The sequence below is a fragment of the Pseudovirgaria hyperparasitica genome (assembly GCF_010093815.1).
Source record: "Pseudovirgaria hyperparasitica strain CBS 121739 unplaced genomic scaffold EJ05scaffold_12, whole genome shotgun sequence".
NCBI classification, from domain to species: domain Eukaryota; kingdom Fungi; phylum Ascomycota; class Dothideomycetes; order Acrospermales; family Acrospermaceae; genus Pseudovirgaria; species Pseudovirgaria hyperparasitica.
The window spans coordinates 162,974-183,631 of NW_022985560.1; the positions used below are offsets into that span (position 1 = coordinate 162,974).

General features: G+C 48.0%; 10 protein-coding genes across 10 annotated transcripts; 4 read left to right on the forward strand and 6 right to left on the reverse strand.

Annotated features, from left to right (window-relative positions):
* Positions 1–681: 681 nt before the first annotated feature.
* Positions 682–2,867, reverse strand: EJ05DRAFT_539691 (uncharacterized protein; the record flags this gene model as incomplete). Its single annotated transcript, XM_033749536.1, has 5 exons — positions 682–850; positions 1,551–1,676; positions 2,184–2,242; positions 2,443–2,544; positions 2,853–2,867. 5 exons carry the CDS (start codon positions 2,865–2,867, stop codon positions 682–684), a joined length of 471 nt encoding a protein of 156 aa, XP_033598282.1.
* A 3,253-nt stretch (positions 2,868–6,120) lies between these two features.
* EJ05DRAFT_502309 (cell cycle control protein cwf14) lies at positions 6,121–6,625 on the reverse strand (the record flags this gene model as incomplete). Its single annotated transcript, XM_033747233.1, has 2 exons — positions 6,121–6,264; positions 6,320–6,625. The coding sequence occupies 2 exons, from the start codon at positions 6,623–6,625 to the stop codon at positions 6,121–6,123; spliced, it is 450 nt and encodes a 149-aa protein (XP_033598283.1).
* A 405-nt stretch (positions 6,626–7,030) lies between these two features.
* Positions 7,031–8,092, forward strand: EJ05DRAFT_512424 (complex 1 protein; the record flags this gene model as incomplete). Its single annotated transcript, XM_033748337.1, has 5 exons — positions 7,031–7,073; positions 7,137–7,198; positions 7,296–7,442; positions 7,498–7,602; positions 7,691–8,092. The coding sequence occupies 5 exons, from the start codon at positions 7,031–7,033 to the stop codon at positions 7,700–7,702; spliced, it is 369 nt and encodes a 122-aa protein (XP_033598284.1). The 3' UTR covers positions 7,703–8,092.
* On the reverse strand, positions 7,706–8,553 carry EJ05DRAFT_477901 (RBP11-like subunits of RNA polymerase). The gene is made up of 4 exons (XM_033744336.1): positions 8,339–8,553; positions 8,176–8,267; positions 8,016–8,092; positions 7,706–7,961 (listed from the first exon to the last, which is right to left on the reverse strand). The coding sequence occupies exons 1-4, from the start codon at positions 8,468–8,470 to the stop codon at positions 7,849–7,851; spliced, it is 414 nt and encodes a 137-aa protein (XP_033598285.1). The 5' UTR covers positions 8,471–8,553; the 3' UTR covers positions 7,706–7,848.
* A 122-nt stretch (positions 8,554–8,675) lies between these two features.
* Positions 8,676–10,494, forward strand: EJ05DRAFT_539694 (ATP-NAD kinase). Its single transcript, XM_033749537.1, has 2 exons — positions 8,676–8,999; positions 9,091–10,494. Exons 1-2 carry the CDS (start codon positions 8,879–8,881, stop codon positions 10,275–10,277), a joined length of 1,308 nt encoding a protein of 435 aa, XP_033598286.1. The 5' UTR covers positions 8,676–8,878; the 3' UTR covers positions 10,278–10,494.
* Positions 10,495–11,441: 947 nt separating this feature from the next.
* EJ05DRAFT_539695 (uncharacterized protein) lies at positions 11,442–13,815 on the reverse strand. Its single transcript, XM_033749538.1, has 4 exons — positions 13,551–13,815; positions 13,328–13,503; positions 13,088–13,279; positions 11,442–13,042 (listed from the first exon to the last, which is right to left on the reverse strand). The coding sequence occupies exons 1-4, from the start codon at positions 13,792–13,794 to the stop codon at positions 11,930–11,932; spliced, it is 1,725 nt and encodes a 574-aa protein (XP_033598287.1). The 5' UTR covers positions 13,795–13,815; the 3' UTR covers positions 11,442–11,929.
* Positions 13,816–13,925: 110 nt separating this feature from the next.
* Positions 13,926–15,119, forward strand: EJ05DRAFT_539696 (uncharacterized protein). The gene has a single exon (XM_033749539.1). The coding sequence runs from the start codon at positions 14,420–14,422 to the stop codon at positions 14,921–14,923; it is 504 nt and encodes a 167-aa protein (XP_033598288.1). The 5' UTR covers positions 13,926–14,419; the 3' UTR covers positions 14,924–15,119.
* A 189-nt stretch (positions 15,120–15,308) lies between these two features.
* On the reverse strand, positions 15,309–17,069 carry EJ05DRAFT_512428 (uncharacterized protein). Its single transcript, XM_033748338.1, has 3 exons — positions 15,832–17,069; positions 15,695–15,776; positions 15,309–15,640 (listed from the first exon to the last, which is right to left on the reverse strand). Exons 1-2 carry the CDS (start codon positions 16,820–16,822, stop codon positions 15,712–15,714), a joined length of 1,056 nt encoding a protein of 351 aa, XP_033598289.1. The 5' UTR covers positions 16,823–17,069; the 3' UTR covers positions 15,309–15,640; positions 15,695–15,711.
* Positions 17,070–17,456: 387 nt separating this feature from the next.
* On the forward strand, positions 17,457–18,019 carry EJ05DRAFT_502315 (uncharacterized protein; the record flags this gene model as incomplete). The annotated part of the gene is made up of 2 exons (XM_033747234.1): positions 17,457–17,542; positions 17,683–18,019. The coding sequence occupies 2 exons, from the start codon at positions 17,457–17,459 to the stop codon at positions 18,017–18,019; spliced, it is 423 nt and encodes a 140-aa protein (XP_033598290.1).
* A 631-nt stretch (positions 18,020–18,650) lies between these two features.
* EJ05DRAFT_502316 (AMPKBI-domain-containing protein) lies at positions 18,651–20,545 on the reverse strand (the record flags this gene model as incomplete). Its single annotated transcript, XM_033747235.1, has 3 exons — positions 18,651–18,698; positions 18,755–19,418; positions 19,632–20,545. The coding sequence occupies 3 exons, from the start codon at positions 20,543–20,545 to the stop codon at positions 18,651–18,653; spliced, it is 1,626 nt and encodes a 541-aa protein (XP_033598291.1).
* Positions 20,546–20,658: the final 113 nt, after the last annotated feature.

Consider the following 20,658-nt stretch of genomic DNA (forward strand, 5'->3'; position numbering starts at 1 on the left):
TTGATATAGTAGGTGAGGATTCACCCGAGTTCTGCACAGTCCACGAAGACTCGGATCCTAAATTTGGGTGTCAAAAAGTAGACACGCGAGATTACAGACGAGTACTGTGATATTTGACCAGGTTGCAAGTCGCATGAAAGAGACCGTCAGATATTTCCAGTGACCCGCGGTTAATGCCATATCAGAGTCCGATATGCCAGTATGTTCTTGGCTATGGGCAATCGACAAAAAGGAGGGTCAAGAGCCTGCTCAGAGTGGCTCACATGTCAGACATTGACACCACAATGTAGCTCCTCCTTTCAGAGGCCAGGATCGAGAAACGCGGTATGGTAAAGACCGTGTGGTGTATCCTCTTGGCTTGGCGACCTTCCCCGTCCAATTGTGTAACAGTTCTATTAGACTCGAGTGTGCTCCAAGCCTGTACTTGACACATAGATTCTGTTGAGTCGGGAGGCAATTAAATTGCTACACGCCGAGATTTTGTAGCTCACAGACACGCTGAGCTAGCTGTAGAAGCGTTGTATTGCTCGACGACAGAGGATGTGTGCTCACCTCAGGGGTCCAAGCTCTTTATTGCCTCCACGTTTTGCAGTACCCAGGTCACTGTATGCTGATCACCCTCACAGTCTGGGACTGCTCTGGAAACACGTACTACGGCAACCTTATCCGCAATTTTGAACATTAGGACACTGTCACAGCAGGTACTGCACCCTCATTGTCCCCGTTGACGTTGATGTTCGTCTCATAGTCCCGGGGTGTTGTGACACCACTATTGCGCCGCAGATTCTGGAGAGCACACGGTTGAGGCAGTTCTGGTCCGGTGACAGAGTGTGATCCTGCTGCTTTGTGACTTGCGACACATAGTTCTTCTCCTTGTTGAGTTGTCTTTCTTCAATTGGTCTTGGTTTGGGGAGAAGTATTTATGTGCTGACAACCTGAGATATACAATAGCCAGTTGGTTGGGTGGATAATTTGTGACGAAAGGCATAGACAGAGCTAGGAGCCGGTTGGTATTTCGGATTGCCGCTTCCATATACCCTGGACTGTCGTGACTTCGAGGGAAGCAAACCTTTGCGATTTTAAGGAATGTTAGTCCCGTTTGTTGTCGTTGGTAAACGCTCAAATAGAGGACTGGAAATATTTCGTTGTTCCGGTGTGTTTATAATGTGTCTTCCGGATACTTATGTCTTCAAGGGATGCGGTTCTCTTGTCATCGATAGAGTCCAGAGAATTGCGGGGAGTCTCTTGAGATGATGATGTCTTAAACTGCTCGTCATTCAGATTATGGCGGCCCTTAAGAGATTCAAGCTTTCGTTATGGGAGTAGACACGAGAAGGGAGCTAAGAATGGAAGATTATTTGCGGCTATTCGTCGATCATGTCTCTCAGAATATGGCGTTCTGCGTCGAGATTCAGGGACTGGGTCAATCGCTGGATTATCATCTGATGGGTCGATCAAAATGGTAAACAGTTTCATCTATGAAAGGCAAGCATGTCAATGCATGTCAGTCGATGTCTGGCGACTCATTTTATAAGGCGGGCGTAACTTACCTTCGGTGCTCGACCGTAAAAATTGCACTATGATCGCGATTACCATCTATATCTAAAGTGTTATGGTGTTGTAACACTTCCCTGGATAGTATACCACGAAGGTAGACGTGGATCTCGGCGACGGAGCTGGAAAGAGATATATCAGGCACTCGGTCTCGTTGAGACGTCCTCCGAAGTCCCCAAGACAATTTTGATCAATGATGAAGAAGTCGAAAAGTGTTAACAGCTCGCTACACACTACTCTGTATGTCAGACCGATCATGGCTGTGGTAATCAAAGTTAAACAAGCTCAACGATTATGTCGTCCTCATTCTCGCTTTACCATGCTTCTTGAAGGAATTCGAGTGCTGGCTAATGGTATGATGTATCAGTTATGCAATGCGTCAAACGCGAGGAGTGATCTGCGTAAGGCAGATTCTGCAGTACCAGAGATTAGTCGTCGGATGAAAAACATAGCTGGGGATTTCCCTCCCGGACTGGTCGGTTTGGATATCTTCCCGAGGTTCTATGATTTGTCCTGGTGTTTTGATTGGCAAGTGTGCTAAGCGCGTCGGAGAAAATCCGCAGATAGTAGATCCTGCAGCGCGGTGACATCAGGCTATGATGCAGAGCAGTATGGGGTATCTTACTTACTAGAGAGGTTTCTTCTGGTACCTTTCATCGATATCGACTCCCTCATCTGGTGTTCGGGTCTTCAAGGGTCGTAAACACATTGACCGAGTGTAGTGCCAGCCGTAAGCTGTCACCCCACGGCTTCCAAGTCAGATACAAGGAAGCTCATCGACCTCGATGATGAGAAGCTTACTTTTGTCACATCATCGCGGTCTTATTTCTTTGTTGGTGTCCAAAAAGGCAAGGATGCCATTCGCGTCGTTAGAGGAATTCCACCTACCAAAGCTCGCGACGCCACGGTTTCTTTGATGAAGCAAAATAGTCGAGATAGCTTTCTATAGCTCGTTATCTTCCTATTCCGCTCTTCCATTGAAGCCCAGAGCTGTTATTCGAATAGTGAAATGCAAGTATTGGCTTTCTTGCTGAAAGGGAGTGTGCGAGTAACGAGCCTGCACAAAGCTTTCTCTTTGCACTCATCACTGTCAAAGGGGAAAAAGATGAAGGACTAGGAGGGTCTCTCGACCAAATGAATGTGGTGGGGGGTCCTTTTGTAAAACATGACTGGTTGAAGATTTGGTTGGAAGGAGTGTTGTGCTGTATGAATCTTGCGGGCGGTTGCAGTGGTTCTAGCGGCTATGCTGATGACCGCACCATTGTGACGATCTTTTGACATCCGCTATAACCACTTACCGTGGCCGTCACCATCGTACTGACACATTTTTTCAACGCAGATATCCTTATCAAAGAAGGCTTGTCAACGAATTTTTCCACGCCTTTTTATGGGACACTCACATAAAGAGAAAGACGATGAATGATACGAGCTCCACAGTACCAGGAAGAGAAGAAAAGGAGGAGATGTCTCAGACTTATTCACATGTACCACAGGCACAGTCCCGTCAGAACACGCAACTTTTGACCTTGCCTAAGCAAGAGCCAATCGAGCAGCCACCCATCCGGACGAGCTCCCAGCAGGCATCGCCCCTACTCTGCATCCAACCACTGACACATGGAATCCTAACATGTCCTCTGGCATACCCCCCGACCACTACTCTATCTCCTCACCCACCGTGCCCGTTCTCTCCAACACCAGCACCACAGAAACCACAGAGCACGAGGCCCGGAACCAGCTCGACACGCCATATAATTCAGACGTGCCGTGGGGTGGCTTCATTGTGCTGGAGGACATGGCAACGCAGCTCGAGGCAGGTGTGCCCCTGGACGATTTCATGCGCCCTGGGGTGGAGGAGGGCACGTGGTAAGTGTTTAGACCGCTGGTCGAGCGCCTGCTAAGCTCTATAAAAGTAGACACTAAGAATAGAGACACGCGTCAGGAGGAGGATAAAAGGGCCAGTGTTTTTCTTGCTCGTGAAAAGGGGAAAAGCGTAGATAGAGAGGGACAATATGATGAGGAGTTACGATAAGGCCGTGTTGCTGCGTATGTATTACTGGGGCAGTGGTGTGGTGTGCTCTTGCTATAAGTGATAAATGAAGCTGATAAGACAATATAACGCGGTTATAGGCTGATTGGACGACGTTGAGTAATAATAGGAAAGTCTTCAGTTGCGATTGTGGTCCGATAGGCATCGTTCGGATTGAAGAAGACCTTCTGGTGAATATTATCTTTAATGGACGAAGCATACGATAATATGGGACGATTTATGCGAATTTTCAGTCCTCCTCTGTGACTTACCTCTACAAATGAAATCCCCTGATAACATATCCTGGGCATGGGCCGTCGTAAAAGTAATCCTTAGATACACGAGATTTAGAGCAGGCGATTTGAGCATGTTCAGCATGGCGCATAAGATACAGATAGCGGAACTCAATGCGTTTCATCCGGATGGAAGCATACTGCTACTAGGATGCATATCCTAATTCGGATTCTAGCACTGTTGGATGATAGAACCTATGAAACGATTTCGAGCGAATATCATTAGGAGCATGTACCCAAGTCCAAGAAGTCATCCTATCCAGAGAAGCCGGGTCTCAGAGTCGAATACGTGGTCTATAAAATACAGACATGTGCGGAGGAATAGTCGGATCAGGCCATATGACCGGACATAACAGACATCAGGCAAAGAAGAAGATCTGGGTACACCCAGAAACGAGCCTAGATCATGACTTCCAGACTCTGGAGTAATTCTCATCACTTCGTGTCTGTATATCCTTCAGAGAGAAGCACCGTTCAGCACCGAGCATCGATCTGCACAGAGGTAAATCGAACGATCGCGAGTGGGACCTTGGAGAACAATAAGGATGCGAGCAGATATGCAGGCTGCAACAGTGGTGCTAGGATCATGGTATTAGGTGGATGTGTATAAAGGAGCAAACAATGACAAGTTATTAGTGTTGGGTGGTATGAGATGAGATGTCGTTGAAAGAAGACTCGTTTAGTGCGCCGAGCAGTAAGTCCTTGGCATCCAATGGACGGATCATCCATGGATACCTGCAGGCGTTGGCATCTTTGCGCGAGTCATGTCGCATATTTTATTTTACATCTACAATATCGCATGTCACGGATACCATCACAATGCAACTTCTTTTGGGAGCATACTGGTTCTATCTAGTATTTCCTTGTGGCGCTCTTGTATGGTTGGTATGCTTTCAACATGTCAAAATTCATAGTCAACTGTCACCATTCAGATCCAGTCTGTTTATGACGTCAATGTCTCATATAGCAACAGGGGCCGGCATAACCTTTCATTTGCTAATCTCAATAACAAAAAATAGTGTACATACTATCACAAAATGGTCACTCAAGCCCTAGCCATCACAGCTTTAGTTACATTCATTCAGACCGTCGCTTCGACCCACCAGCTATCATCACGATGGCAAACTGATCAACGACCTAATCTCCAGTAGTCACTGTGTCACTCGTTTCATAGTAGTCTGTATGGTTTCAGAATACCAATTCGATGATGTGACCAAGTTCGGGCAGAGAATAAACACTGATAGTGGGTACGAGCAGCTAAACATCGTTATAGAGATATACACGCTGCACCTGTCGAGCGATACCAGAAAGATAATCATTAAACGGATCAATTGGTAGAGTTCATGGTAGGTATCTCAAACGGAGCTATTATCGCGATGAAGAACGTCCTGAGGTTTCAAGAAGAGGGTTCTGATAATCGGGTACGATGGGGTCTTCGGTACGACATCACAAATCATCTACTCGTTCTGAATATAGCTCTGCATCATTACATGAGACTGTACACTGCTCAGGCTCGTCATATTCTTCATAGTGAGACAGCGCGGTAGACTCCAATGTGTCTGCAGGTGGACTGCTCTCATAGGAGATTAGGAGATTAGGAGAATAGCGGAGAAAGATACTAGTCAGATTTCGGAGTATACTTGCACCCAGGGTAGTACCATCAGATTCTAGGAAAACTGCAAGAACAGGACCAAGTACTACAATGCTTTGCTTCCCATAGTCACAGATATCATGTGGCAAGTCCAGAGAAAGCTTTTCATATCTTCGAGAAAATTGTAGTACAGCACTTTCCGATCTGCTGCCGCGCACAGCAAGCATAATCAAAGTCTCCACGATCGAAGTCTTCAGAGAACATAAATGTAGGATTTACTTCCTCTCGTCCTTGAAAATATGGCCCGCTCCACCACTGTTCGAGGAAGACTCTCTACTGAATTTAGCGTTGCTGCTAAGAATTCATATGGTATTGATCACATCAAGCTGAACTGATCAGTCAGGTCTTGCCGCACCTTCCAGACGCCCCCTTAGCCCCTAACATCCGTGTCCATCGTGCTCCGGCACATGGTGGCGACTACATCTGACCCAGATGTGGGTACACATTTGCAGAGATCTTTGCAGAACGCTCAGTGACCGTCCCTGATTCTGGAAGTGAGCCCTTAGGCTACCACATGGATATATAGCGGCACTCTTTCTGGTCAGATGTTGGCACAGCGTCAAATTCTTCGATCGCTCTTGTTCCTCCATGTTTTATCAGTCGCTTGACGCACAACCCCTACAGCCACAGCTGACGCATTCGATGGTTTGGTTCTCTTGAAGCTGGTCCTTTGGCACCCGACAGATACAGGTAGCAGAGAAGTTTGTCTCCTTTGTTTGAATGCACCGTAAACAGCAAAGCTTCGTAGCGTTAGCTCATGCGGATAAGAAGTAAATAGTCTCGGCATGCACATACCTTTTCATAACCTTGCTTCTTCCATTTCGCGATCAAATTCGCATCTGCATACCCTTGCTTCAAAAGCCAATCGTAAAGCTGCTTGCTGATCGCCTCCTTCTCGTAGTACAAGTCGTAGATGTACCGGCTGCGTTGATGTGTGATTTGGAAAATGGGCCAGATCATCTCGTGCCTTTTCTTGCCCTCGTGGGACGCGTTCTCTGCATCCTTCATCTTGTTCGAGAACTCTAGAAGAGTGTCTTCGATGTCATCGAAACCATCGGGGGGAGGCTTCTTGTTGCGCCCGTGAGACCTAATAGGTGGCATGGCGAGGAGAGACTTCTGAAACAGTTGAAAGACAGGTTCGGAGAGTGGATACAACAGCTTGACTTGCTTCTCTTGGGGCTCGAAACAAATGTGTCTCTGGTAGCGGCTCGTAATGAAGACTACACCGAAGTTTGCGCGTTCTTGAATCTATCTGGGAGAGACAAGTATGCGCAATGTTTAGATAAGCTTCTGGTCGTTGGACTGGTGAAGCTCCAAGATATCCAGGTCTTGTGTCTTCGCTACATGCTTGGCTTGAGAATTATTCCAGTTGAAGGCGGCCAACAGGGCCATGATATTAGACCAGGCGTCATTGGCGGGTAGCGAGAGCCGAAGATGTGCCGCCGACTTCAACCTTATGTTAGTCTGGCGATATGATTGTACTGCAGACAAGCGCCTTAATCGACCATGACAATCAACGCTACATACCTTGCGCGGACTACACGGACGTGTAAGCTCATATACCATCACAGATTTCACGTTGGGCTTCTCTAAAGCACTAATGAGGTTATAGCTGCTGATTGGGCCGACGCAAGGAATCGAGTTATCCACTCATACCGACAATGGCTACGAGCTGTAGGTGTACTCCGACATTCTTCGTTTACGATGTCCCTGGAGCTTGATTATATGTTGGGTCGCCTGGAAGAATGAGACCATGTGCTGATAAGCTCAGTGTCCCGAGATCCAAAGCATGTACAAGCTTAATTTGCCGATCGCGGCCCTCCGCACAAAGCTTCGTCAGGAGTTTGAAAGACACCGCTACGTAAACCAGCTGAAAACAGTCGATGTGCTTATCTTCCAGGCACATGCAGAATTCCAGGTCGGTCTCCTAGCGAACGGTGAAATACAAGCGGGTCCTGACAAGGTACTTACAGGAAACGCTGAACTTCTGGAAACAAAAAACCAATGTCATGAAATATTTTCAGGTGGAGGAGGACAACAAGAAGCAACCACATGACTTCATGGGCAGGTTCTTGGAGGTACGACTGCCTTTATTTGTGACCAGAAGGACAACACATGCGTGGGCTGTGTTCCTGTCGTCTACTCTTGCTAACAAGTCAATCACAGGGACGAAATTAAAGTGAGGAGATACTTCGAAGTGTCTGTACATATTCAAATGCCAGCGTACTGCTTTTCCTTGGCTATAAACTCCGTGTAAATGCTCATGACATGTCCGGTCCGAACGCCGGCTACAATGCAAAATTACATGTTCGCAATCAATCTGTTTACTTCTTCTTGAAGTCATCCCTGACTATCTCAAACTTCTCTTGGACTACGTCACACAGATCCATCAGGTCTACCAGACCTTTGTCTAGCACGTCGTATACACTTGCGTTGTCTATACCAAAAGTCAGTACTTATTCCCGTTTGTCCCAGCAAGGGATCAATATACCGTATGTTTGTATTCTGAGGTTCATTCGCGCCTCTGACGGGTGCGGAATCGTGTAGCCACAGAACTCGACAACAGGACTGTCCCAATCGCATTAGCGCATGATCTCTTCATAGTGACTTCCGCTCAATTTAGCCAGTGAAGCATCAGAGTGCGGGCATACTTCTTCATAATTATCCACCTCAGTGCATTCCCCAATGTGTGATCTTCTTTCGCAAACTCGAATGACGCCGCAGTTTCCGTGGAGCCGGGAAGCTGCAATTCTCTCCATCAGCGTATGCGCGGGCTACTGGGGATTGCGTCCTTTGTGCAAAATAGGCACGTACCACTCTGAGACGCATAGGTGCGGCTTCCTCTTCCTCTTCGTCCATCTCTGTCGCTGGTGGCTCCCCGGGCAAGGCATCTGCCATTGTGACATCGGCGTCTCCCTCACGGGGATCAGTAGCAGCTGAAGGCATACTAGTGGCTTAATACTTATGATCTGATGGTGTAGAAGGTGTCAGCCTATGTTATCTGTCGACCAGGAACTGTTCTGGCAAATTGTTCCGTGGAGTTTTTTGCGGGTCGCAAGTCCCGACAGCCCTATAGAATATCTGCTAGACTTCTTTAGGTTAGCGTACTAGTCGACGTCTGGACGATCACACCACGACACCACGTCTGTAGGAGCACGATCAGGGTGCCATCCCTCGAGCTGCATCTATATAGCATTTCTGGCGTCTGGGCGAAGCATTGGTTTCTGGATCATTTGATTGTTTTTGCGAAGTCAATCATCAGGAGCCAACTCTGATTTCTTGACATATGTAAAACCAACACCATCACTCAGAGTGGAACGCCCCGTATGCTTATTTGGTACTTGCGAAGTGACAATGTTGGCGGCACGAAGGCTATTGAGAATCAGCCAGAGGCGATATTTCTCTCAAAGTTTTATTCGGCAAGAAGTGCGCGACATCAGTGGTCTTCAAGATCGCATACATCCATCGTTTCAAGGTAAGATAGACATCAAACTCTAGCGCCGCTGCAACAAAGTGGTGCGAGCACGCAGTCTTAATTCCACGTGGTAAAATACTAAAACAGTCAGAAACTCGCAACAATGATTTACTTTGTTTGCAATGGCCGTCACCACCAAGGAACGTACTACTGATCAAGAAAAGAGGCGACATAGCTGTTGACGAATCGCTCATTGAGTTCGCAAAACACATCAAAGGATCCTATCCGGATACAGAAATAGTGTTAGAGGCGTCGACAGCTGCGAAGTATCACGAGGAATTCCCATTTCCGGTCTACACGGAGACACCAAATGGCAATTCCGCCACAGCACGATATCAGGACAAGATCGACTTTGTGTCTACGCTTGGGGGTGATGGCACCATTCTTCGTGCAGCGTCTCTGTTCGCCTCATCGCAAAGTGTTCCACCTGTCCTCTCTTTCGGTATGGGCACGTTAGGATTCCTTGGCGAGTGGAAGTTCGGCGAGTACAAGCGTGCGTTCCGAGAAGTTTTCATGTCAGGCGCTATTGATGCGTACGGAACTCGTAATGGAGAAGCCGCTGAGCACGAAGCGCCTGTGACTGGGACTGGCTGGTCATCTGTGAGAGGCAAAAGCATGGGCAGTCATCGAGGATCGCGGGTCCTACTACGCAACAGGTTGAAAGTTGGCGTCTTTGACGCCTCGGGTGGCCGTATAGCCACGGAGCCAACATCAGCTGCGCTCCATGCATCCGCTGATACGGACATATACGCCATGAACGAGGTGGCACTACATCGTGGCATTTCCCCGCATCTAGCGATTATTTCCATCTATGTTGGAGGCCGCTTACTTACCGAGGCTGTCGCCGACGGTCTGATAGTCTCTACGCCTACCGGATCCACTGCATACTCTCTTTCGAGTGGCGGTGCTATCGTACATCCGCTCGTCCCATCGATCCTGTTGACGCCTATCTGCCCCCGGTCTCTGTCGTTTCGTCCGCTGGTTCTTCCTGCTAACACTCCTATTAGCCTCCGATTCGGCGAGAAGAATCGAGGACGCGAGCTCGAAGTAAGCGTGGATGGTGTTCGGATGCAACATGGTATCGAAATCGGATCTGAGATTAAAGTCATTGGAGAAGGTATCCTTATTGAAGGTGGTTGGGAGAAGAGAGAATGGCGTGGTGGCGTGCCATGTATCGTCAGAGGGGCAGTGGGAATGGAAAGAGATAGCGATGATCATTGGGTCGGTGGGTTGAACGCTCTCCTCAAATACAATCATCCGTTTGGAGGCATCAAATAGTGGAGAGAAACTTTCGCCCTCGACAGAGCTACCAGAATGCAGTCAATCCGATGAACATGATTCATAGAACTAGATTCCCACACCCATCAGATCCTACAGAAAGTCTGCTCACAGAATGGTAAGAATAGACCTGCAAACTCGCCGCTAATGAGTCGGTTATCTAACAGCTATGGATAGACAAGTTTGAGATTGTCATAAATATAGCTTGCATATGCAGAGCGAAGAAATATGAAGCCACACACGCGCACATATAAATGTCTTTTGAGCGATCATGCGAGGTCGTGACGCGGGCCTATTACAGCTGGCCGCGTGCGTTCGAACAGTTGATATTGTTTCGCACTCTGGGATCGATTATTGACTAAACATTGGGAACAATCATATGAGAACAGACCTCAATTGACTGATTGGCGCTGGCTAACTAGATATGACGATACCAATAAAACGTGGATGAGATACGTTGTATTTCAGCCCGTAGCAAGCTTGTCTTTTAATCGCGATGTTGACCCCTGATGCGTTATCTACACATCATGTTTAGGAATCTCCACTCAACTGATCGACGAATAACTCCTTGTCCAGCCAGGCGAAAATAAAATGAGAGATGAGTCTGAACAGTACATCTCACGACATCTCCTGGTGTGCATCCATAGTTGTATCCCAACACTCTCCCGAATGATTAGAGAAACCACTTTCTTGGTGTTACTGGACCAGCCCAAGCGAGATCGAAGATATATCACCCCGGGACCAACAAATACACTCCGGATATCTCATTCTGCGAATAGATCATCCGAGCATCAAACTCAGTACGATATCGAACCCCCCAAAAACCAATGTTCCTGCACACACGCCTGGGTAAATTACCAGCTGGCTGACTGATAGCAGAATTCATTCAAAGCTCCAGCTTTCACTTCGTTCTCGCGCAACCTACAGATTAGCAGTCGTGATAACTATACAGAACCGCATACAGTTTGCATGAGGGCTCTAGCGGTGTGTTAGCTATATATCTTCGATCAATGCAAATGTCGGGGCTAGCAATGCCCTCGGCTCGGGCAGCAATTATGGTACCATCTCGCCATGATCATTTCACAATGGATGCTCTAGATATAAAGCGATACTGTGGCATTCCAGTCTTGATCATGCTGGCCACAAGATTCTCTCCTAGCACTCACAAAGATTGCAAGCTCTCTGTCAGGGAGGCTGTGACCTCTTGGACGAATCATATCAAGATTCGTGTACCACACTTTGTACATCAGTACAAAACTTTCCTTATCTCTCTACATTTCTCAGGGGCATTCTATGTGAGTCATAATAAACCTAGCAAGTGACAAATGCTTGGAAACAATGTGTTGCAAAACAGAGCATCGCTTATGCCACTATTCGAATGCTGCGTCAGCAATACCCAATAAATTACATTTTGTCCTATTCTTCACAAGTTTCCAATCCGTTTCCTCGCCTTCTGCCAGCTTCCCTATGCATATTTTTTTGGTATCGAGTCGTACGTCAAGAGGACGCTCCCATTATAACAGTATTACGAAATACCCACAGTGAATCGCAACGCTAGAATTCTGCAATGCTCTCGCCATTCAAATATATATATAACTTGAGATGGCTCGACATCATTCAAGATGTAGAGGTCAGATAGTCACTAGCAGAGGCTACCATGGGGGTGTCAAGCTTGTCAACAGATTCTCCGCTTGAAGCTCGTCTTGATAGTTGGGGAATAATCGGTCAATAACATCAGCGATCCACCGAATGGTGTAACGCACTGTGAAATGTGCCTTTGTGTATTCCCAATATTCCGGATACCAGCCGGCACACTCCCAGTCAACTATGCCTGAGATTCTCCCATTGTCGTCGACAAGAACATTCAGAAGGTTGAGATCCGCGTGGGTAAAAAAAATACTATGACTTTTGTTATGTGCTTTGGAAATCGTAGATAGGTCATTCTCAGTAAGTGGCGGTAGATCATGGGTTAAGTATCTGTTGAATTCGGGTTCATCCAGAAACTTTAGCTCTTCCCGCTGAGAGTCACCAATCCGCCAGTCTTGGATTCCGCCCCCAAGTGCATTGCATATCTGATATTTTGACCTTGTTTGGTTTGGGATACGTCGTAGCTGGCTTATGTATCGTCGCAGTTCTTCCTCAACGGAGTGTACATTCTCATCCGTCATTGTAGAGAACATTAGACCGATTCTCTGTCCAGGGCACCGAGACATAAGCAGAAATGATGACGCGCCATAGTGAACAACGTCAATTCCCCTTGGTGCAGGGATCTCAGTATACTTTTCAACAAGCTGAAGTGATCGCATTTCTGCCTGATGCTTCGAAGCCCAGTTCATTTGTCCTACTCGCAGGTAGAGGTTGAAGGGAAGTCGATACGTGCGATCAGACCCAGTGTGACCGTAGAGCATAGATCCGATTGATGCGAGACATTTGTAGGTAAATGCGCGAACGACACCGGGAAGGGAGACCCACAATCGGTGGAATAATCGATTCATAGACGAACAGAGCCACGTAGAGATTGGGAAAAGCTGCTTAGACGACCTTGCCGTTTGTGATTCTGATGCCTTTGGTAGATGGATTTTCTCTGCCATATATTCAGATGCGTCCAACCATGCTAGAGCATCCGCAAACCGATGATGAGTCTCAAGAAGATCTGGATCTGGAAGAGAAGTAACGTTGGGATTATGATTCATGAAGTCCGCGGACGACTCCGTATCAACTGGAAGCCCAGGAATGCGAATGTTGCATGATATTAAGTATCGAACCTGTTTGCATTAGGATACCTTTATAAAACAAGATGTAACAATTACCTGGCCCTCCAAGTCTGATAATAATCCGCTTTGTAGAGAAACCCTGCCATGTCTGAAATGGTCAAACATTTGTGGCGACAGTAGTAGCACTTGGCTGGATTTGGAGTTAATATTTGTCTGACCGACGAGCGTGCACAGTTTCTGTACGTTGGCCTCCCCAATAAAGGCTATGAGCATTTCGCGGAGAGGTCGCTGTCACGACATGAGAATGGTGCGACATAGGTGATCAGGAAGACTTACATTTTCGACAACGTCGATGTTCAATAAAAATTGCGGGGAGAGGATGTAGACCAGTAGAAGCTTGCTGTCGTGTCCCTCTTCGTCCTGAGCATTCGAAATACAACAACGAGCCGCGTCTCTCAGCTGAACGTGTCGAAGAAATGGTAAATCCGAATCTGAGCATAGAATTGGGCGTGCTAACACAGGTCAGAAGAGGGATTCTTTTTCTATTATCACAACGAACTTTCTCTGAGAATACTGATCCAGCGATTGAAGACAGTAACGGGGTCCTGCGCAGAGACTTGCGCGAGAAAGTATTGTGATGCGATGTCTTGATCGGTAGCGCGTTGAATAAAGCTACTCATGATTGCTCGCTGGGGGTGCGGGAACGATTCGGCGATTGAACAAAGCGCCTTGAGCTCGGTAGATGATGCATTTGGGTAATAGCGTGTAGAGGCACTACCAGAGATATGCAAGGGTGAACCCATGTTTATTTTCGTAACCTACAGAAATACAGGAGATGAACGAGGAGTGGGCGGAAAGCGGGTATATAAAGCCACTAGTGGGCGACCAAATCTTATGTCAGCGCACGCAGACGTTGCCCAGTAATGTCTAATAGCAACCTTCGACACGAGTTCCCTCACCCCTATCGATGTCCTTGATTGTGGATATGGCCATTGACATTGCACGTCCAGTGGCAAGCCCATTCCCGACGACTACTGCGGAGCCTACTGAGCGATGTTCATCGCAGAGCCTGGAGGTTTTTACACGCCTAATGCTGTAAAACGCGTTACAAAGAGATTTTGGCCCGTGATCCGTCCAAGTTTGCTCAAAGACGCGCCTTAGGGACGAGGCTGCCTAGAAACATACAACACACCCAGTCCAGCTGAACCATTTGATTGGAAAATGCCAGTGATGATGCATCCCGCTACGCGGGCCAAGCAGGCAGACAGCGCTTATTAGGGCGTAGCAAGACTTGCCTCGAAGGTATAAGAAGGCTCACCTTAACCATTCTCGAACTCGTATCTCATCTCCTTCCAACCTGAAAATCTCCAATCATCTATTCCTCGCGGAAAATGTTCTCCTCAGCTCATCTGATCTATTCATCATAACATGTCGACCGTCATTGCAGAACTGGAGAACTACTCCATCTATATTATACTCAGCCTTCGAGGCGCAGAGCATGGTTTCCATTGGGGCATCTTCGTACCCACGGAGAAACCTGCGGGCGAAGTATGGCACGCCGTTAATAGAAGCGGCGGATGGAGTTTGGAGCAGAAGACTACGACAGGTGTTCCGTATTCGCAGAGTCTTTGCCTTGTATTCAAGGTTGGAGTTGTGAGCAGCCAGACGTGGACAACGCTTCGTACGACTTTAGGAAACGTCCCGAGTGTCGGACAGCCATCACGCAATACAGGAGAGGCGTTCACGTGCAGAGTCTGGGTCAAGGATGCGTTACTGGCGCTCCACAACGCAAACGTCATCCAACTGGTCCAGGCTATCGCTACTATAGAATCTAATGCAATTCGAGAGGCTGAAGGGCGTCGGAGTGATATTGAACACGGTACTAAGAAAGCATTAATAAAGAATCGATCAGGGGCTTCGACCATGTCATGAGATACCACCTAGCAGGGTAAAGCAAGAGACACTAGGTCAGACTTTCTGCTGGTACCACGAGAGATGGAGAATGGATGTTAGTGTGTTTGAACGGGGAGACAAGCCTTAAATGAAGTTGAACGTATCAATTGACTAGTCCCAAAGCACACTTAGAATTATGACGTTTCATCCATCACGAAGTCAGTCTGTCTCTCACCCGACAATTGGGAAGTGCTACTAAAGTATAGACACAATAGATCAAAAGAATCAGCTTCATTAATATTGCAAAAGTCAAAAGGCCCTGTTAAGATCGCTTGCCTGCAAACCTGCGGGCGAAATATGCCACACAGTCAATGACAGCGGCTTGTGGGATCTTGAGCACAACACTACGACTGAAGTTCCATATCCGCTGAGTCTCTCTTTAGTGCACCTTTCGATCTGGATACCACAAATCTCGATGCACTCTTCCTGCACCGGGACCGCCCGTACCTTTTTGAATTACAGTGTCTATTGCGGGGAGCTGCCCGGTCCCGATCGCCCCATGTCTTGATGCGCCATGTGCTTTCCTGTGCCTGCCTGATCGAACACAATGAAGCAGTGTCTACCTGGGCACTTTGAATTCGATAGGTTTAGGAGGTCTATAATCCGTTTCAGCCAGTTCACCAAGCCATGCTTTCCTGTCATTATCATCAAGCTTATACCCTAAATCTCCCATAAGCGCGAGTGCGCCAAAGTATGCTATACATTCTTATTAGCGCACTGTGAAAGTCAAATCACACGCGTAGTACGTACCATAGCTCGCTGAATTTTTAAAAACTTGTTCTGAGTCCATTCCTGGTAATTAGCCAACTAGACGTAGGGTCCAATGGTTCAACTAATGTAAATCGGTAAGCGCCCGCTCTACATAGCGCTAACTTGGTGCAACTTACTTTCATAATATGTCTTGAAGTATTGGACTTGCGTGAGCTGAGTGAGCACCATCATGCTAGGATAAGTAGCTAGCTGTTGCTTCCCGAATATCTGCTCAACATTTGGCTCAGGATCTGAATCCGGCCCTAAATCGAACCCTGACTCTGAATCTGAATCTGAATCTGAATCTGACCAGGGTCCATCTTCAAAAGCCATATACGAGAGTGAGTATTTTGCCCAGTTCTGCTCTGGATCTTTGGTTATCGTCGTAATTGTAGCGTTGGGCACCGGTGTGCAGAGGGTGATGGTGCTAGCCCAAGGGTGACCCCGTTCCAATAAATAATTGTTAATATTGTAGGTCTTTGCCCAGGTATATGGGTCTTCGTTCACTGCATAACCCCGATCCTCATCTTTCCTACAGGCAGGCCTACCAATTGTAATAAACTTATGCACCACATCACCCTTGATTTTGATCTTATTCTCGGGCAATTTATCACGCCATTCTTTGCTCTCCGCCGATATGTACGAATTCGGAATGTAATGTCTCGGCGGGGCATTATCTAGGAACCTTCTATCGGGAGACTTTTCCCAGCGATCATCGTTGTCGCAGTAGAAATGTGTATTAGATTCGGCGTGTATATTCGCGGCTGCAGTACCGATAGCGTTCAAAACCGAAAAGACGCGATCGTATCTCTTCAAATTTACCTTACCCCTAGGGTCGGTAGGGTCGGTCTGAAAGATAAGTTTGAAAGCGCGTGCGATGTCCTCGTCGTCGGATTTTGGATCGTCAACCCAACTCTTCAGACGGAACGAGGCTCGTTTTGCCATGAGAATCGCCTCTTGAATAGCATCGATTATGGCTGGCAACTGGTCACAATTTCTATCGGTGGACCACTGAATGACTGGTGTCGGTGTTGGGTGTTCCACAAACGTAGGACCAGGTAGGGGGTATCGAGCGAGAGACCGTGTAATTAGCAGACAAGCCAAAAAGGTGAATTTTAGAGAAATCATGTTGAGCGTAGGAGAGACGATGCGACATCCTAAGAAATTAATGGAGAGAGTAATAGGGAAGTGTTATACTATATATCGCGTTATCTCATTGAATCATCTTCTGTCGATGCTTTTGATCGTGTGGAAGTGCATAGGCCATGCCGTTATGCTATGATCCTTTAGCTAGAATACACCTGAGAACCATAATTAATATAAGCATTGTAACGAAACATGCTGCTCCTTGTTACTCAAAATAGTAGAATGATGAGTGATTTTTCTGCAAGAGGATTCTCTTCCTGAAAATTCCCTGTTGTGGCCAGCCGCAGATCCATGCTGCAACAGGGGCTGACACAGTCCGTGTCCAACCCCTCCTAGTAGTATTGGCGTTTCATCTCTATACATAGTCATAATATGTCATCTCTAGATATAGGAATGACATGTCCTCTATTCTAACTATAGAGTATTAATATTAATATACTACTCCTAATCTCTAATAAGAGCGATATAAAGCACCCCGCTACAAGACTTATACATATACGCCCTATAAAGTAGTCTATGTACGGTGATTGCGGATTTACTTTACCTTCTATTACCGATCTGAGGATAGGTTAATAAGTCTAGCTATCAAATACGCCGGGAGGTACCAGTATCTGACATGCACCCGTGCAGACCGTGGACCCCTAAGCTTCCCAAGAACCTTACCACGACGTGTCACAGAGCCAGAGATTTCAGTAGTCAGAAGTTAGAAATCAAAAGTCTCTGTAGCCGTAATTCACACAGGCACCACTGAGTACACGTGATTTGGCCGATTTTGACTGTTTTTGACCTCGCAAGCTTCAAAACAACACTTAGTACACGTATGTTTGACTGATTCTGACTAGGTTTAACCTCGCAGACCATAAAACAACACTTGATACTCTCTGCCTTGCATTCAAGGTTGGGACTGTTGAGCAGCCAGACTGCACAACACTTTCTACAACTCTGCCAAAAAGAAAAACCTCCCCAGTGTCGGAGAGCCATCGCGCATATACCGAAGAGGCAGGCGTTCACGTGCAAGAGAGTCCAGGGTGCAAGGATGCGTTTGCTGGCGCTCCACAACACAACGCAAACATCATCCAACTGGTCATGGCTATCGCAAGCATAGAATCTGGTGTAGTTCGCGAGGCGGAAAATCATAGGACTGATGTTGAGCAGGACACCAAACAAGCATTCGTTTAATGAAAATCGGCCGGGGGTTGCGACCACGTCATTGAGCAAGAAAATTGGGACAAGGGTGAGGGAGTGGGAGATGAACCTTGTTGTTTGGAGGGGTAGGTAGTCAAGCGTCAATAAAATAACCTAGCATATATAGAGAGGATATCAGATATCGCTCATGGAACCTACTCCGTGACGCAAGCTCTAACTCTGACGAAATGGTCATGAGCCATCAATACTCATGCTTTTACGGTCACCTGTAACAGAATGTGACAGGTGCTGGTAATATAGACAAAGCTGTTATTGTTGTTGTTGTTGCTGCTGTCCAGACAATCACAGCTCCAAAACGAGGGAACAGCTCGGGCGCCTAATTAATTAGCGGGGAAGTTCATTAATCACCCCTAGCTTCGGGAGCGAGGTCCGATGTCGATCCCCCAAAATAGTCACGTCTCTCACCAGGTCCACGTTGAGTGCATATACCAAAGCGTAGAGTATCCGACTACGCGCGGGAGGTGCCGTTGGGCTACCTGATGATTGAGCTAAAATTACACATGACCCCCCTATACGCCACATGTCTCGTCTCCATCGCCTAGAAAACCACCCAATGCTGCGCTGGACACAGGAGATTCGTTGCTCGGAGGCTGCCGACGAGCGCCTAGTCGCCGTCATCGCTGGTAGGCTTGTACATGATGGTAGTGAGAAACTATGGTCTGTTAGCCTGGATACGCAAAGGGTACATACTGTACGATACGGCCTTACCTTCCTTTTGTAACGAATCGTCGCAGAAGTTGCGAGAACGTTGGAGCGGATGCTGCTGGTGGCGAGATGATTGAGGACAGTGTGATTTGGGTATGTGAGGACAGAGTTATCGTCTTTCATTGGGGTCTGGCCGTTGAGGATACTCTTGTTAAGGAACTGCGGGAGCGTGGGTGGGGCAGGAAGAGATCCCATGGCTTCAGTGGCGCGGGCAAAGCGAGACGAGTCTTCGGGTGCATCGAGGTCGAGCAAAAAGCGTGGAATTGTAGAGTGGTATTTCTTTGGCGCAGCAGGAACGACGGGTGCAGGCTTCGTGCTGTGGGCTGGGGCCTCGGGGACCTTGAGGCCGGCGGGGGCGACTGGAGAGTTTTTAGGGACAGAGGTGGAATGATAGGCAGCGCGGCTGGTAGGAGAAACGGCTTGATCGTGGGCGTCGGAGACGGGCTGCTTGCCTTCGGCTTTGGAGAGCTCGGAGGCTGCGGTGTGGTCTGCGCCTGGGTCATCGGGAGAGACTTCAATATAGTTGACGAGACTGTTGGTGAAGTCGACGGTGGCGGGGAGCTGATTGCTGATCTGCATGTCCCCATCGACGATGAACTTCAAGTGATGAGTTCCGGGAAGAAGAGGAATGGTAGTCGAAAGGACATTGCTATTCGGACTTGGGCCGCTGTAGCAAAGCTATGTCAGTAAATTTACCAAGGAACGACAGTCGCGCGAGACGCCACCCACAGCTAAGACAGTCTGTCGCAACACCACCAAGCTCGCACAAGTGGCTCCTCGCCCGTATAGGAGGGAGGGCTGACTGCACGAGAGAGGGGTAGTTACATTGCAGCTAGCGACTGTGTAACGTAGCAAGAACACGAGTAGAGGAAACACTCACTTTGGATGAAGCTTGAACTTCCTGTCCCAATCTGCAAAGGTACCGGTCACGTAGACCTTTTCACCCTCGCCATTCCACTCCAGAAGCGTGTTGACCACATGGCGACCCTCTTGTTCGGTAGGTAAGAAGTCGTCTGCCACACTCTCGTCGTCCTCGTCTGGCCTGCTCAGGTCGGAAGTATTGCGCAAAAGTGGCACGTCGTCGATCTGGGCGATAGGAGCGCCTGCGGAGAGGTCGGCAGGTGTGATGATGGGCGAGCCTGGAGTGTGAAGCTCCTCGGCGATGGGGAGAGGTACGCGCGGAGGCTGATGGAAGGTTGAAGGCGGAAGATACTTGTCGGGGGCGGTCGCGTGAGGGTCATTCTGAGGTTGCGAAAGTTTCGAGGCGTTTGACTGAGGGACATTCAGAGGCTGCGAGCTGACAGCAGGAAGCGGCGAAGGTCTGCGGGCGGGCGAGGCAGCCTGGACGGTTGTATCCCTTCTGGTCTTCTCTCTTGGGGTCTTTTCTCTGCTGGTTTCGTTGCCCATTGCGATGGGAATTGGTGAGGAATCGGGATTTGGGAGATGCGAGCGAACAGCTTGAGGAATTTGGATGTTTCCGGTGGTGTGGGATCTAGAACGAGCATGGACATGTGTTTTTGGAGTCACACTCGTGCGAGCAAAGGTTGCGGCGGTGACCTCGAGCGAGGCGGACGGCGGGGCGGCCGAAGACTTGACGTTATTTGGAGCCTTTGAGTTTGAGTTTGACGTGGACAGAGCTTGAACGCTGCCACGACGCTGCGGCTCTCTGCGCGGAGGATGAGGGAACAGCGGCTGTGAAGTCAGACCGGACTGTGGAGGAATGATGTTGTTCGGAGGAGGGAGAGGCGGAGGTGGAGGAGGGTTGTGCGAGTTGCGCGAGGTGTTGTTGCCCATGATGGCGGCGCGCGAACTGGAGAACGAACAAGACGAGAGGACGAATGAAAGCCTGAGGTTGCAAAGTGTAATTAACGGCTTCAGGTACAGGTACAGTATAATAAGGGTATTAT